Source organism: Dipodomys spectabilis, unplaced genomic scaffold (genome assembly GCF_019054845.1).
Source record: "Dipodomys spectabilis isolate Male_0828 unplaced genomic scaffold, ASM1905484v1 ptg000256l, whole genome shotgun sequence".
NCBI lineage: Eukaryota > Metazoa > Chordata > Mammalia > Rodentia > Heteromyidae > Dipodomys > Dipodomys spectabilis.
The window spans coordinates 1,929,949-1,946,999 of NW_024870933.1; the positions used below are offsets into that span (position 1 = coordinate 1,929,949).

Below are 17,051 nucleotides of genomic sequence, written 5' to 3' on the forward strand. Positions count from 1 at the left end.
GATTCTGCTTTTCCTAGGAAATGTATATTGTGTCATTTGGTTGGCTAGCCATTTGGGATGCCCTTCTGAAATACAATAATCACACTTCTATTTTTTTCTTTTTGAGGATGCTAAGGATCAAACCTTGTGCATGCTAAGCAAGTACTACACCACTTAGCTACCCTTTGCAGCACAATGATCATATTCCTACAAACGTTGTAATATCTACTATTCTGATCCTATAGTAGATGTCGAGCACTCTACTGGCTCTAAGTTAATGGTGGCACATTTCTCAGATATCTTTGATGTACCTGGGACGTTTTATTAAGAAGGTAAACCTACAGCTTGTGATTATTTTCTAATGCCTCTTTTGTGTAGTAATTAGAGAAATATCATTCATTAAAGTCCTTTAATTCCATTATGTTCAAGATTTTCCTTCATTCTATAATGTGCCTTGCTATATGAGTGCTGCACTGGTTAGAGACATATTGGAGGAAGGAAGTGAGGTTCATTAGCACTTAGTAAATGATTGCAATGTAATGGTTTCATAACAACTTATTAGGATCAAAGTGAAACTTAATTGACTATTACTTTATTGACTATTACTTTATTGAATTAAAAACTTAATCTCAAAGCTGGGTGCCAGTGGCTCATGCCTGTAATCCTAGCTACTCAGGAGGCTGGAGGCTGAGATCTGAGGATCACAGTTCAAAGCCAGCCTGGGCAGGAAAATCCATGAAACTTTTTTTTTTTAATTGTGAAAATACTGTACAGAGGGGTTACAATTACATGGGCAAGATAATGAGTACATTTCTTATCAAGCATTGTAGCCTCCTCCTTTGTTTCCCCTTCCCATCCATTCCCATCCTCCCCCGCACCAAAGTTGTAAAGTTGGTTTTTGACATAACGACTTGTACATCTCATTGTTGCAATGGGTCCACCTGTATCCCTATGTATTCAAACGTTTTTTTTTCTCTCATGCGATTGCTTCTAACACATTTATAAGATGATTTCTTCGTTGCTTTGTATGTCCCTTCCCCACAGTATAACCCCTGTTTTCACTGTATTTCATGTCGGTATAATTTGTGGAGGGGAAGGGGAAAAACAAATTGTCCATGAAACTCTTATCTCCAGTAAACCACCAGAAACCAGAAGTGGTGCTGTAGCTCAAGTGGTAGAGCGCTAGCCTTGAGCTGAAGAGCTGAGTGATAGTGCTCAGGCCCAGAGTTCAAGCCCCATGACCGACAAAAAAAAAAAAAAAACAACCTTAATCTCAGCACCAATGTTAAGTGCTCTTGTCTTCCTAGCACATAACTGAAACAAAGAAACAATATGTACTGTAACATATCTTCAGGGATGTTAAATTCTAAGTCTTGATCTAAGCATATTGCATACATTATCTGATTTAATCATTGCAAATCCCTACGGGCTTAATAATGCTGTTCTTTTCATTTCTACAGGAGACTTTAAATGTTTGTCTTGGATTGTTTGTGCTACTATGACAAGATATCATAGCCTAGGTAGTTAACAAACAGCAGAAGTTTGTTAGAGATTGACAGATCCCATATTAAGGCTCCAGTGTTCTGTCTGCAGAGTGGTCTTTGGGAAGTGATTAAGTCATGAGAGCTCCTCCATTGTAGATGGATTAGCACTTTAGAAAAGGCCTGGAATGACTAATGGGTCCTTCTATCATTCTGTTTTTCACAACATAATTCTCTTCAGCTGCAAACCTATAAAATCAAGCAAGCTATATGCTTCCTACATACAATGGTAAGACATGAATAGGATAGGAATTCCTATTTCAAAATGGAGAACTAGGCATGAAAGACAGAATGGCAGTTCCCAGATGAGTACCAAATCCAACACTGAAAACAATTATTACAGCTTGAGAATACTTTGATTCATCCTTCATCCCTTAGACATACTGAGCAAGATACAATTGCCTCTCTCCTATGATTTTGCTAACCACAGACCATGAAGCAGTTCACACAGGTTGGACTCTTGTACTTATGAATTTCCCAGGATGCTATTAAATGCTAGTGGTTTTGAGGTCTCATGGACAGGTACCTCTACCCACACATACACACTGCTTCATTAAGCATTTCCCTGGTGTGCCATTCTGTGATGGCTCAATCCCTGAGTCAATTTTCTGCATCAGTTCTATGATTCTCTGATCCATCCTTTGAAGTCTAGATAGAATTTGCCAAGCTTACCTGTCAAGGTGGCACTACCTGGATACCACCAAGAGTTATGGCTTGTTCCTTCCAAAATGGCCATCTGAGCCACACCTAGGCCTGCTTGAGCCATACAAGGGGGAGTTGAAGATCACTATACCAGGATGTGGGCACAGAAACTACACCTACTCGAGTCAGCAAATGCAGAGGTCATGTGTATATACAAAGTCCATCTTTGATATAGTTTCATCCTCCAGGCCTCTGTGGGAAGGACAGCACCAACAACCTCAGAAATGCATTTGGGGGTCATTCTTCTATTCATTCAATGAATGGTTTGAATGTTTCCTCAGAAGTTTAACCCTTAGTGCAGCAGTGTTAGAGATAGGCCTATGGGAGATGCTCAGGTGATGAGGTCCTCATCCTCCTAAGTGAATTAATGTTGCTGAAACACTGGGTTTGTGATAGAGGCAAGTGTGGTGCCCTTTGATCCTATCCTAGGCACTTGCATGTGGTGTCTTCTGTTATGTTATTAACCAACAAGAAGGCTCTTTCAAGATGTGGCTTATTGATCTTGAACTTCTCAACCTCCAGAACCAAAAACAAAATAAACTTTTATTGGTAATCAATAGAATAGGAAGAATAGTATATGGCTTCATACTGTATATGAATCTCCTTATCAAACAATTTCTTGGCCACATCTTTGGTATTTTATCCAATTATTCTTTTGTCATCTTTCTAATGAAACTTAACTGTCATCTTTCCCAAAGTGTAAGTCTGCCTCCCTTTTACTACAGCAGCTAAGAGAAGTGATAGACCACCCTGGACCATGCTTAGAGATTTCTTTAACCTAATATTATGATTCATGATTCACAAATCTTGCTTTCTACAAAGCCCTATGGCATAGACACAATTCATGCAAGTTCTTTTCCTCTAAAGGTGGCCTTTCCTCCATTTCCAAAATCTTATCCTCATTTCTAAGCCCTCATCAGATTGACCTTTATTCTCCATATTTCTTCCATTTTTCTGATCATGTTAACTTACAAACATTTCTAAGAAGACAGAAGCTGCTTCTGTCCATTATACTCTGTGTGTATGTGTGTGTGTGCTGGTACTGGGACTTGAACTCGGGGCCTGGGTGCTTTCTCTTAGCTCTTTCCCTTCAAGACTGGTACTCTAACCACTTGAACCCCAGCTCCATTAATGACTTTTTTATGATTACTTGGAGATGAGAATCTCAAGAACTTTCCTGCCCAGGTTGGCTTTGAACCACAATCCTCAGGTCTCAGCCTCTTGGGTAGCTAGGATTACAAGTGTGGCCACCAGTGGTAGTCTTCTGAGCCCTCACTAAAGTTACCCTTAATGCTTCATCTATTCCAGCCACTACCCATTCATTACCCAGTTTCAAACATGCTTAGCAACACTCTGCTTCTCTGATACCAGTTTCTGTCTTAGTCTTTTTGTTATACTGTTACAAAATACCCAAGGTTTCGTTATTATAAAGAGTAAAAAACTATTTCTCATAGTTCTATAGTCTGGTAAGTTGAAGATCAAGGTGCTGGCAGTTTCAACATCTGATGACGGTCTCATTCAGCACTCTTTCATGGTAGTAGGCAGAGAGAGGGAAAAGATCTAACTTACTTTCTGTCAGCATTCTTACAAGGCACTAACTTATTCATGAGGGTGGAACCTTTATTTCTTCAATCACATCCCCCTCCCCCCCAAATCCATTCTTCTTAAAATCTCACCAAGGGAATTAAGTTTCAATATGAATTTTGAAGGAATCACTATCATGGAAACTGTAGTAAGGGCTGGTTGAGTAATTTTTCCCAAGGAAATAAATAGGCCGGCTCTCAAATCTAGGCTTTCTGATTTCCAAGCCACCATCTATTCAACTCTCATAGCGTTCTTATTTTAATCGATGCAGATGGGTTGTAGCCTGCATGTGTGCTGGGTGATCTATCCACAGTGTCTGAAAACCTTTCAATCAATGTCTGCTTCTGCTATATTGTTTTTCCTTTGTTCCCCATGTCAAGGCTGCTATTTTTCTAGAGCAAATTGTTATGTAACACCAATTTATTTCCTTATACCCATCACCAATACAAAAACATCAATATGGAATGTTAACTAATCACCATATTGAGCACAGAAACTGAAATCACGTATCTCTTTTGTGTCTTTAACAAGAAGATGTAACTGAGGATTAGAATGAGTATATTTCATTGTAGATGTATTTCATTAACTGTTTGTGTACCAAAAGCTTATCTTTTTGAAGTAGGAACATTATAAACTATAGCTTAAAGAAGAAAAAAATGTTTATGATCCATAGACATAAAAATATTGAAAATATACTGTAGTCAAACAGCAACAATAGCAAGACTATTCCATAGAATTATATTCCTTTCTTGTTTGGATCTTATATTCTGGGATTACTTTCTTTGATGTGGATGCAAGGATTTCTTAGGATACTTTAACCCTTTGAAGAGAATTTGTTATTATGTTGATCCATTCAACATTCTACTGTCCTACCTATTATGACAAGAAAATGTACTATCATATGGTTTAACCTAGGAGATGCTGTGGCTAAAGAAGAAATATAAAATGCAGCTAACCTTTTAAAAATTTCTAAATTAAAGAACATCTGAATGGAAGAGTTTCTGTATGAGTTGATGGGTAACATATGATTAACCACTTTCCTTGGCGAGCACAATGCTTTGAACCGATAAAGTCAAACGAACGACATGTCCCAGGCCCCACCAGGAAAACCACACAAGCAGCCAAGGACCTTCATCTGTTGCTGCAGCAGTGCCCTGTCAGGGAGCAAGGAGACAAGGAAGGAGCAATATGAGCATGTCCTACATGAGTGTGACAGAATAGGTTGTAACTTGGCAGCAAACTATGAATTTGCTAAAGGTCAAAACCTGGACTTGGCACTCACATCTCACAGAACTCGCTTATCTAGATGTTTCCAAACTGTTCTTCCAATGTGCCCTGCTTATCAAATGGCAAGGCAAGGCAAGGCAAAAAAAAAAAAACAAAAACCACCAGGGAACATTTGTTGCTCCAATTTAGCCAGGCTGCTCTGGGACTAGGTAGACAATATGTAGAAACCGGGATACAGAGTTAGGGTAAAGCAGCTGAACATTGGCCCATAAGCCAAGATCAGTATGGGTCTTTCAGAGATATCTTGGGCCATAGCTCACAAGCCATCCATCTTGGTTGCCAGGGCATCAGCAAGTAGATCTGTAAGCGGAAGTATGTGTGGAAGGGAGCCTGAATGTAGAGATGATATATTTAGAAAAGCCAGAGGATGAAGAAACAATGAACCAGCAAATGTCTGAGAAGGGCAGATCAGGTTAAGTCTCAGTGAGAAAGGCATCAATGAATGAAAAAGTAACCTAGTTCATTGGGCACCTAGTTCATTGGGTATCAGGTTATATGAAGAAAATTTTGACTCAATTTAACACTCCAGGTGTATGTTGCCCTGAAAACATGTTGGAAAATATATTTTTATAAGATAGCACTTAAATGATTTAATCAGTTGTTGCTGTGTATGACTATTATAGGTGGTCAGTTAATTCCTTTAAAAAATTAAGAGCCAGTGACAGATGTTCTGAGTTGACATATCTGTTTTGTTATACATTTTCAATGCATGCATACACATACATGTTCTAGCTCTTTTTTTATAGATCCAGATAGCTATATTACATATACTGGGCATGTGAATGTCTATCATCATTTATATTTCAATTTATTTGGGATACATATTATGTTCACTTTAGAAAAATAGTTCTTGAGAACAAAGTCTCCTTATATCCTTAGTAGTATTTACCAAATAACATTGTTTAATGATGATTTAATACATGAATGAATGGATGAATGAACACAAATAATTGAGGGCACACATACAGGTATGTGGCTACTGTCCTCTATATGACCTTCAAATAATATTGCACAAGCCTACAGAAAATACAGATTTTTGCTTAAAGATTGGCTAGTCCATGGGCTTATTTTATCCACTTGTTATCTTTCTACAAACAAACATGAATGTCTTACTTTCAGGGTGAAAATTAAATTGAAAAACAAATAGATTAAAAAAAAAAGTCTTCAATCTTCTTAACAAACCAGCTTTAAACAACGTCAATAAGTAGCAAAGGCAAATGTAACAAATTTATCTATTGAATTAGGAGGTTTAATAGGCAGATGCAAGATATAAAGGTACAAAGATATATCAGATATAAAGGTACAAAGGAATAAGACCTTAGGAACATTTTTTTGGAAAAGTTTTTCCTGTAAAAGAATTGTCTTCTCACAGATTGTGGAAAGTTAATATGAGAGTTGAGCTTATGGCTGTGGTAGAGCACCTGTCTAATAAGCCCTGAGTTTAAGCCTCAGTGATGCATCACAAATAAAATTAATTAAAAGGATGTGCTAGAAAAAAGTAGTTAAGGGATTCCTGAAGGAGCTGACCTTGTGGGTGGGTGTTGTGAACACACAAGTATGTGTAAAATACAGAATTTGGGCAAGGATGTTAAGCTCTTTGTCATTAATGGACAGACTTTGGGGTTGGGAAGAAGGAATCACACTGGTTTGATTATGCTTAGAAGATAAAATTGTAAATCTAGCAACAAAACTTTTTAGTACCATATCATCAAACTGTGTTACTGTTTTTTTTTTAATTGGTTTGTTGGTTTTGTGTAGAGCTTATGAGGGAGGGACCACCAGAATAAAGTGGCATTGTAGAAAAATTATCCCAGTGGTGGTACCAAGGCTAGGAGGGTCAATTACAAAGAAGTATTGGGGAAAAATAAAAAGAGGCAAGAGATAGTTAAAAACAAAATGACTTCGGACTTTGAATGGGTTTCAGGTAAGCAAAAGACAGAACTACACAGATTCTAGGCACTGAAATAAAATTAGTGCTGAGGCAAAGCCCCACCTCACCAGTGTGGGATCAGCATATCTGAAATGCCTCTGAGGAACAAAAGTGCAATGGACTCTCAAGGACTCAAACAAGGATGATCCAGCCCTGAGCAGACCATGATCATAACTGAACACAAGTAATGACTGATACGAAATATGCCTAGTCTGTATGTGCAAACTACCTACTATATTTCAGAATCAGTATGAGAAATAGATTATGAAAGATCTCAGTAATAACATCTAAATATCAACTTTATGTTGCAGTGGTCATATTTTGTGTATATTGGAATAAATGAAATATGCCATTATAATTACTTTTGCTTCCCCCTTCCCCCCCCCCACAACATGGCAACAAAAACAAATGAATTTACATTGCACTTCTATTGACTTGGCCCACCTCAATGTTCACAGAGAAGGTTATGAAAGATATTCAGTATATTCCCTGGCACATCAGACTTTGTAGTTAAATACAGTTTCAATACATCTATCTGGTCCAAAGTTTTTTTCAAAATGTAGATTGCATTTGACAAAGGCATTCCTACATTTTGTGATCAGGGTGAATTGTAGAGAGCCATTTTGCTTATTTTATCTCAAACTGACATTATTCCATCTTTCTGAACATTTGCCTCTTTTTATTTTTCAACCAGCAGATGATGCTGCAGCTGACAGCCGCAGAACTTACTCTCTGTCTGACTACTTAAAAAATACTCTACGAGTGAAGTCCTATTCTTTGCGGTGGATTTCAGGTAAGTTATTGTGCTCAGGAGTGGGTGTTGCAAATGTTTTATTTTTGTGCTAGTACTGCAGTTTGAACTTAGGGCAGGGGAGTTGCTCTTAAGAATTTTTGCTCAAGACTGGTACTTTACTACTTGAGCCACTGCTCCAGTTCCAGGTTTTTAGTGGTTAATTACAGATTAGAGTCTCACAGACTTTCCTAGGTTTTAAATCATGATCCTCAGTTTTTAGACTCCTGAACAGCTAGGATTATAGGCCAAAGCTACCAGTGCCCAGGATGATTTTTTAATATTTATGTTAATTCTTGTTAGGTTGATTTGCAAGGTGTTTTGTAGCATTTAGAAGACATAAGTCTTGCTTTAAAAAACAAAACTGTAAAGAGTATTTACCTTCTATTTAGAGGTGGAAAGGGAAAAAAATCAAAAAAATGAAAAGCTATAAAATATGTCTTTGATATTCACTATCAAAAGTTAAATGTAAATTGAAACCTTATCACAAATGGCAGAATGAATGAATGCTTGTGTAATATTCATCATTTATGATTTCCCAACCTAGAAATGCTTACTTCATCCTTCTATGTGCTTGCAGTTTGATTTTATTACATAACCTTTAGCTTATGACAGTGTTTAATATTAATTAGAAATACTGATTTGGTCATTTTCTCTCTTTAGATCATGAATACCTCTACAAACAAGAAAATAATATCTTGCTATTCAATGCTGAATCTGGAAACAGCTCCATTTTTTTGGCGAACAGTACATTTGTATGTTTCCTCACATAATTAACTGATGCATGAAACTCGGGGGATTTTATTCATTACTTTTCAAATTCATGACTACTATCATTGCTCATCCTGTTGGACCCTCTGCAGCACACGGCACAGTGGACCTTTTTCTCTCTGAAATGCTCCCTGCCTTGGCTACCTCTTACTCTTCTTTGGTGACTCCTCCTCTGCCTGTACTTGTTTGAATGTAAGTGTTTTCCAGGTTGGGCCTCTCCATGCTATGTGCATGTGAATGTCATACGTTCACCGCTCCAGTGCTCCCCTTTCTGCTCTTGATCCTCATTTGTGCATTTAGCACTCACTTTCTCCTAAGATGCAGACTTCACTTTCCAACAGGATGCTGTCTCCTGCACATAGATTACCTTCAGTTACTATCTCAAGCTCAACTCCCCTTCACTATCCACAAGCTCAAATGATCATATTCCCAGTGTTAGTATTCACTTTTTTTTTCAGTCACTCAAACTAGAGACTTAAGAATCATCTTTGGCTTTCCTGTTGCTGCTATCACTAGCTACTCAACAAACCATGTCACCCCATAGATACTAAGAATTTCACAGGTTTCCACTTCCATTGGGTGGACTGGTTCAAATCCTTATTGAGTCTCATCAGAGTGAGAGTCTAGCCTGTGTCTTTATCTATGTGTTAAAGAACAGACCAAGGGCCTGTCCAAGTCCAGGCTGATACGGCCCCCTTCACTCTCTTCTCATCCCAGCCACCATGTCACCAGAGACTGCCTTTGTAAAACATAAACATGATACTCTCACTTCCACATAGGAAAGACAGGACAAATCTCTACATTTTCTGGTTGAGTCCCAGCAATCCACTGATTTGACATCCTCCCATTTGTCACCTTGTTCCTGCACCCCAAACTGTGTACAGGTTATATACAACTCTCTACACTGCATGCCCTTTGCCACATGCAGCTGAGCTTTTGCTCATTCTACTTCTCCTGTGGAGACAGCTCTTTCTCTGTTCTGACCCCAGCTTTCCCTTCCCAGCTGACAAAGACCAACCACTAACCTTCAAATATCATGGTCACTTGTATAGGTGTCTGTGCCTCCTCTCCTAAACTGGGTGCTCCCAAGGCAAAGCTATGTAGACATAGAACAGGTAGCAGGTGCTGACTGATGGCAGTTATACTGCTCAACTTCTTTTTCTTCTATTTGATTGACAGGATGACCTTGGCTACACTATAAGTGATTATTCAGTATCTCCTGATAGACTGTTCATTCTCTTGGAATACAACTATGTGAAGGTAAAAGAAATACTTTCTTACTATAACATTAAAGGAGTTATATGCATTTCATTTTATAACTGATTTAAACTGAATGTGCATTTAATATGGGTGTCTAAGTTAATATTGGCACAAAAAGTCACTAATTCAGCATGAAAAATATATACTTATTTGTAAAGCACAAATGTTTAAAAATTACTTTGCGCTTCAAATATTAAAAACCCATTTAATATTGTGTTATAGCTATGGATAACCTAACAATAAAAGTTTGCAACAGATATTTATTGTATTATTCTAAGTGTACATACCTGACTGTACATCTGGCAATATAATCCTTTATTTCCTTTCCACTTAGCTTATATATAATTAAACCTTCAGTGTTTGCTTTAAAAGAGGTAAAGATCAGTCAGGCACATTGGCTCATCTCTATATTTCCAGCAACTCAGGAGATAGATACCAGGAGTAACCCCTCTGTACAGTATGTTCACAAAAAATAAAAATAAAAAAAGAAATGTACTCATTATCCTGCCCATGTAATTGTAACCCCTCTGTACAGTATTTTCACAATAAAAAAAGAAAAAAAGAAAAAGAAATAAAGAACAAGTTTAAGCAACAATTTAGTGAAAAATTATCTTAAGAAAATCTATCCATAGTGGTGACATATCTGTAATTTTCCAACTACACAAGAAAACCAGGCAGAGGAGTCACAATCTAGTCTGATTCTAGTAAAGAGCACAAGTCCCTATCTGAAAAAATAAATAAAGGAAAAATAGTGTAGGGACTATGATTTAAGTGGTAGAATGCCTGTTTAGCAAGTAGGAGGCCTTGAATTCAAATCCTAGTACTATAAGAAGAAACAGCTAAAGCTCCTGTCCTCCAGAAGAGACTCTGTAAGATACCCCACACCCCATACTGATCTTCAGCTCCTGCTGTATATATGCCATTTGAAGGAGGACAGCCTCCATTCTCATAGTAGAGGTCCAATCCAGAGTTCCCAGCCTCCTCCAGTCACCCAACACGGAATTCCCACATGTTCAGGAAGTTTGCTATTGAGCCTTTTCATATTTAGGATGGGTGCAACTCACTGGTAATTTTAATTGCAGCTTCTTGTTTTTTTTCATACAATCAGTAACAGTTATCAAATGTAGGAAGTTCGAAGGAATGCAGAGAGACATACCCTGCATTGAAAACAAAATACAAAGTAGGGATTCCTAACCCTGTCTGTTTTTCTAGGAATAATGACTTGAATGGCCTTATCTCACATACCAAAACTGCTGTACTCAGGCCAAGTAAAGCATTCCCTCCTCCTCTGACTGTCTCAGGATGGTAACTCTCAGTCATAATATTTACTCTGGATTCACTCTGCAGGGCTCCATTTCCTGCACGGGAAGATTCAGACCAGGTTCTGCTAAATCTATCAACTATAAGAAAAGCCGTCTCCTATGACAACTTGATCTATTATTAATTAATATAATCAATTGGAAAACTAGGAGCTTATTGTACTTCTGCACAAAACAGATTCACTTGAGCATCCTTAAAAAAAAATCCCAGCATCCACTCTCAATCTTCAATAAAATGAAGTCTCTGGTGGTAATGCTGATATTACATATTTTTACTGCTTTGGATCATTTTAATGAACAGCCAGGACTGAGAAGCATGACTAAATGCTTGTCCCTGTTAAACACTGTGATGTACTGGTAAGGGAGAGGCAGTAAAGGAATAAACAACAGCTCCTCTGGCTGTTCAGTCTAGGTTGACTCCTGGATATAGTTCACTGGTAGATCTTAGTTTAGACAACCATTCTTTGTGATTTTTATTCATGTCACTGGTGCCTAATCTGTATATGTAACTGTTTTCACTCTATTCTTCTTTTCCCCTAGCATCTATACCCTAACCAGAATCCAAAGTTCTTCTTTTAAAATTGAATTACATTATGTTACACAAGTTTCTAAACTCTCCACGATATCTTATCATGCTCCAAATAAAATCCCAGCATAAAGAAAGGCATCTGTGTGGCCTGTGGGCCTTGACTTCAGGCTGCTTATTTGGCCAGGGCTTCTCTTCCTGGTTTCACCTTAGAATCACCTGGGGAGATTTTGAGAAGCACAGATGCCCCTGCTCCTACCCAACGTATCTACTTCTACATTGTTGTAGGTGGAGCCCAGAAAAGTGGAGATTTAAGGTCCTTCATAAGAGTCATGATCCAAGTGGAAAGAGAGCTTCAGGAGCACAGTTCAAACATGACTCATTCCCATCTATTGCTATTGCTTCCTTCTGGGGTCCTCTTCTCCTTTCCTCTAGCTTACACTCTATTAATTTGGAGCTGAATGTCTTTGGTCACTTTATCCAATATTGTCTCCTTCCATTCTGGAGCACCTGTACCTCATAAATGACATTAGCCTAGGTCCATTAGTACAAAGCAATTTAGGGTAGTTTATTATGATTCTTTGCTTATTTCTTACTTTATCTGCTGTTTTTAGGGCCACTGGCCCCGTGTTTCCGTCACTGCAGCACTAAACCTCATGGTACTCATTGAATACTTATTAAATGAATATAATTCAGTGTTTACCAAACATTGAATTGCTCAGTAAGTATATCAAGAAGAAAGAAAAGACTGATTTTTATTGTGTTTCCTTGGCAATACACTGTTCAATTTTCTTTAGAATCTCATTTCATGGCACTATCATGACTGAGTGCATCAAGAATGATCCATTGTTATTGCTAACAATTTCTAACAGAAAATGAGTATCTTCTAGCCTGGAATGGGTGTTCTCATATCTCTGCTCATTGCCTAATTCTCTGGAAATAATAATAAATCGTATCACTGATCACATGTTGTTAATGCTCTAGAACATTACTAAGTACTTCTCATGCATTTTCATGTAACTGAGATTTCAAAAGTAATTATCATTGCTTTCCTAAAAAGAAAGTTGAAGTTTAGAAAAAACCTTTCCTGGTGCTAAACAGTGGAGACTTCAATCCAGGTTAGAATAGTTTGAATTCATGCTCTTAAACAAGATCTTTCTTATGTTTGGATTGCTCTCTCTCTCTCTCTCTCTCTCTCTCTCTCTCTCTCTCTCTCTCTCTCTCTCTCTCTGCCACAATTTAACCGAGTCTCTGTGAGACCTCTCTCTATTAGAAAACTCATCCCAAGGATCACATTTTGCACAAGCTCCCTTCTAAGGTGAATTTGTGGTTTCTACTTGTCCTTGCTCACCTCTGTAGTACCCTTTGACATGTGCTATTGAGATTCTGTCATTGTAGTTTTCTTGCCTATGCAATTAGGCGACTTAAGGGAAGCAATGCTACCAGCATTTATAGACAAAATAGACAAATAAGTCTGTTTCAAAAGAGGAAGTGAACTTAGCAAATATCTTGGGTTTCCTGTTGCAATTCACAGTCGTGTTGTCATCCTGAATGAGCTCAGCCCTAGTATTCCAGCCTGTACCATACCTTTTGGCTTTAACAAGTATTCTGCTTGAGGTTGCCCAGAAGCAAGTATAGGGTGTGTCGGAAAAATGCATGATGCAAGAAAGGAATGTATGTCTTAGAAGAAGTGGGAATTTAATAAATGCTGTTGACAGGAAGGTGTCCTGGAGTGAAAAATGATTTAGTGAAGTTAGGAACTCTAAATCCTTATCTCAGCTCTGCTATCATGTAGCTGGGGGTCCTTGAGTTACCCATTTCACCTCTCATTTGTATACATATAAGTGCAGTTTTGGTTTTCATTTACTTGTTTCTTAAATACCTGCTATGTGTTTTGTACCACTGGATTCTAGGTATCTAATGATAAATTAGATAGTATTCTACTGGTAAGAGTATGTCAGGGAACACAAATGTACAAAAATTTATATTAAAATAGCTTTCATCTTTATCTGGATCTACATGTGCATGTAATTTTTCACAAATGCAAAGATTATATAATATCTATGTACATTGTATCTTCAATCTTTTCTCCTCTTGGATCCCTGAAGTGTAGTGTATGCCTCCCCTATATTTTGTGTTTTTCTCTTACTCATGTAATGCAACTGAAAATATTATGTTGAAGTATATAGTGAGTCTTTTAAGTTATTGCATGTTCTATAAAAGTAGAGTCCTATATTTACACTTTTTTGTAACATGCATTTCTTAATATCATACAAAACTCCATTCAAGTCATGGCTCCAACTCATTTAAAAAAAATCTTAGTAGATTTTATATTTTAGGGCACCTTTTGGGTTTTACAGAAAATAAAAGTTCCTGCAACCTTCATCTCTCTCCCATCTATTTTCCTTACCACTATCTTGCTCAGAGTTTGCCACGTTTGTTTCAACTGTAACAAATTGACATATTGTTACTAATGCAAGTATTGACTTTAGTGTATGGCATGAATCCATTATTATACTGCCTTATATTCTCTATCTATTTGCCCTTTCCCTTCTGAAAAGCAACCATTGATCTTTTTACTATCTCCACAGTTTTGTCTTTCTCAGAAAATAATATGGTTAATACAGTATATAACCTTTCAGACTGGCTTGTTTCACTTAGCAATATGTACAGATGACTTCTAATATTTGTGGCTTGAGAGCTCTTTTCTTTGTATTACTAAATAGTATTGTATGGATCTAATATAGTGTGCTTATCCATTCATCTGTGTGTGTGTGTGTGTGTGTGTGTGTGTGTGTGTGTGTGTGTGTGTGTGTGTGTGTGTGTGTGTTGGTACTGGGGCTTCAATTCAAAGCCTTGCATTCTTGTCCACTGAAAGCTGGCACTTTGCCATTTGATCCACACTTTTCTCTCTGGCTTTTTGCTGCTTAGAGTTGAGTGATAAGAGTTTGGTGGCATTTTTCTGCTTTGGCTGGCTTAGAATTGTGATTTTCAAGTCTCAGCCTCTTGTGTAACTAGTATTAAAAAAAAGTATGAGGGGCCTGGGAAGGTGGCTCAGTGGTAGAGCACTTGTCTTGCATGCATGAGGCCCTGGCTTCCATTCCTTAGCACCACATAAGCAGAAAAAAAAAAAAAGCCAGAAGTGGCTCTGTGGCTCAAGTGGTAGAGCACTAGCCTTGAGCTGAAGAGCTGAGGGACAGCGCCCAGGCCCAGAGTTCAAGCCCCACAACCGGACCCCCCCCCAAAAAAAAATAAACCTGAGTTCTAGATATGAATACCTCCCATTATTGATGCTATTGGTATGGTTGTAGTTAAACAAGCATGGTTTAGGCTTGTTCAGATAAAAGCAGCAAGTTGTAGTGTTTGGCAGTGGTTGTTTAGTGGCTCAGAACCGGACCCCCCCCCCCCCCCAAAAAGTATGAGCCACCAGCTCCTGGATTCCCATTCACCTACTATGGAAGTCTAGCTTTTGTTACTTCCAAATTTTAGTAATTAGGAAGGAAGGTGCTGTAAAGATTAGTGTGCAGATTTATGGGTGAGCTTACCTTTGCAACTTAGTTGAATATACGATACATTTACTTATTTCCCCATGAAATGTTCTTTATGAAAAGGTGTTTTTTTTTTTAAGTTAAGGATTCAATATGTTGATTAGATGAAGACTATTTAGACTTTGCTTTAAATAAGTTGTTTGTAAAGACATATTTCCATTTTTTTCTACAACTTACAATTCATCAGTAGAAATGTTCATAATGGTCTCTTAGACACTTAATAATTGTAGAGTCTGTCATGACTCTACATTTTTCTTTTCCATTTTCGTTTTGTGATATTGGTCTATATTTCCTATCATTTTTCTTTTTTTTTTTGGTCGGTCATGGGAGCTCAACTCGGCCTCGGCACTGTCCCTCAGCTCTTCAACTCAAGGCTAACGCTCTACAACTTGAGCCACAACTTCACTTCTGACTTTTTCTGCTTATGTGGTGACCAGGAATCGAACCCAGGGCCTCATGCATGCAAGGCAAGCACTCTACCACTGAGCCAACTTCCCAGCTCCTATCACTTTTCTTATGTTTGCATTTTTCTAGTCTCCCTATAGAACCAGTTTTTTTACTTGGTTGGATATTTTGTGGATGTGTATGTTTTCTATTTGATTACCACTTTAAACTTTACTATTCCTTTTCCCCCTTTTATTTTTATTTAGTTTGACTTTAATTTTAGTTCTCTGCAGAGGGTTGTTTAAAAATTGACACATGTGTTTTAATATATATTTCCAGGTAACTTAAAAAAAATCTAAAATACCAGACATTTTCCTTACCAATGTACAAAACTAAACATCTTTCAATATCAGCATCATCAATAGTCATATATCTTTGAAAAATTGTATAGGTGAGATAGATATAAAGTGAAAATGTACTTTCTTAGATAGGAAGTCTTAACTTACTATGCCAATTGTTATGGATATTGTTGCATTAAAAAAAAAATGGCACTTTGTCTTCTATAGTCCTGAGAAAACTTCTTGGAGGAGGTGGTATCAGAGCAAGTCTATAAGTGAAGTCCTGAGGAGTTTGTTCCAAATGCTCTGCAGGTTTCAGAATTCTAAAATTCTAAGTATGGAGTTATACTGCACAATTAAGTTTGAGATTATGACACCTGTCATCTTGAGAAAGTGGCCAAGCTGTCAAGAACCATAGAAGCCTGAAATATCTGTTTTCTCTTACAGCAATGGAGGCATTCCTACACAGCTTCATATGATATTTATGACTTAAATAAAAGGTCAGTGAATTCCCCATCAAACCTCATTAGGCTTTGCTAATATAATTTTTACAGGAAATCCCACTGTGAGTTATTCATTTTGGTAATGCTTCCTTTTATCCTTTTTCCAGGCAGCTGATTACAGAGGAAAGAATTCCAAATAATACACAGTGGATCACGTGGTCTTCAGAAGGTCATAAATTGGTTAGTGAATCTCTTTGGTTGTCAGAAAAAAAAAACTGGCTCAAATCTTTCATAGGCAAAAGGCATTAATTTTGGTAGAATGCAGACATCTTAAAAATCCAATTAATTCATTGTAAAATGTCCTGTTATTGTTCAGGACAATACCTTACTAAACTAACATAGGAAGCGCAATTCCTGAAAGCTTCTAAACATGTAGTAGGGAATTATTTATTCACTGAGAAATTTAAATTCTTGTTTTCTACTGAGCTTAGATACTTTTGAAGCATTCTTGATTTCTACTAGTTTAGTGATATTTGGAGTCACTGTACACATGTCTTCATGTTCCATTGGGCTAGGAGAATGTCAGCGCTCAAAGAAATTTGAATAGAAAATGGAATGCTTACCTGTAATTAATTTCCCTCTTCAAACA

General features: G+C 37.5%; 1 protein-coding gene across 2 annotated transcripts in view; it reads left to right on the forward strand.

Moving 5' to 3' along the window:
* Dpp4 (dipeptidyl peptidase 4) overlaps nt 1-17,051 on the forward strand; it is an 84,486-nt gene that overhangs the window by 15,534 nt on the left and 51,901 nt on the right. The window contains exons 3-7 of one of the 2 annotated variants that reach the window (XM_042699505.1): nt 7,718-7,816; nt 8,477-8,568; nt 9,764-9,844; nt 16,407-16,459; nt 16,570-16,642. In XM_042699505.1, coding sequence (XP_042555439.1) covers nt 7,718-7,816; nt 8,477-8,568; nt 9,764-9,844; nt 16,407-16,459; nt 16,570-16,642 — 398 coding nt within the window. The remainder of the gene's footprint in view (nt 1-7,717; nt 7,817-8,476; nt 8,569-9,763; nt 9,845-16,406; nt 16,460-16,569; nt 16,643-17,051) is intronic. The other variant, XM_042699506.1, reaches the window with a different exon arrangement.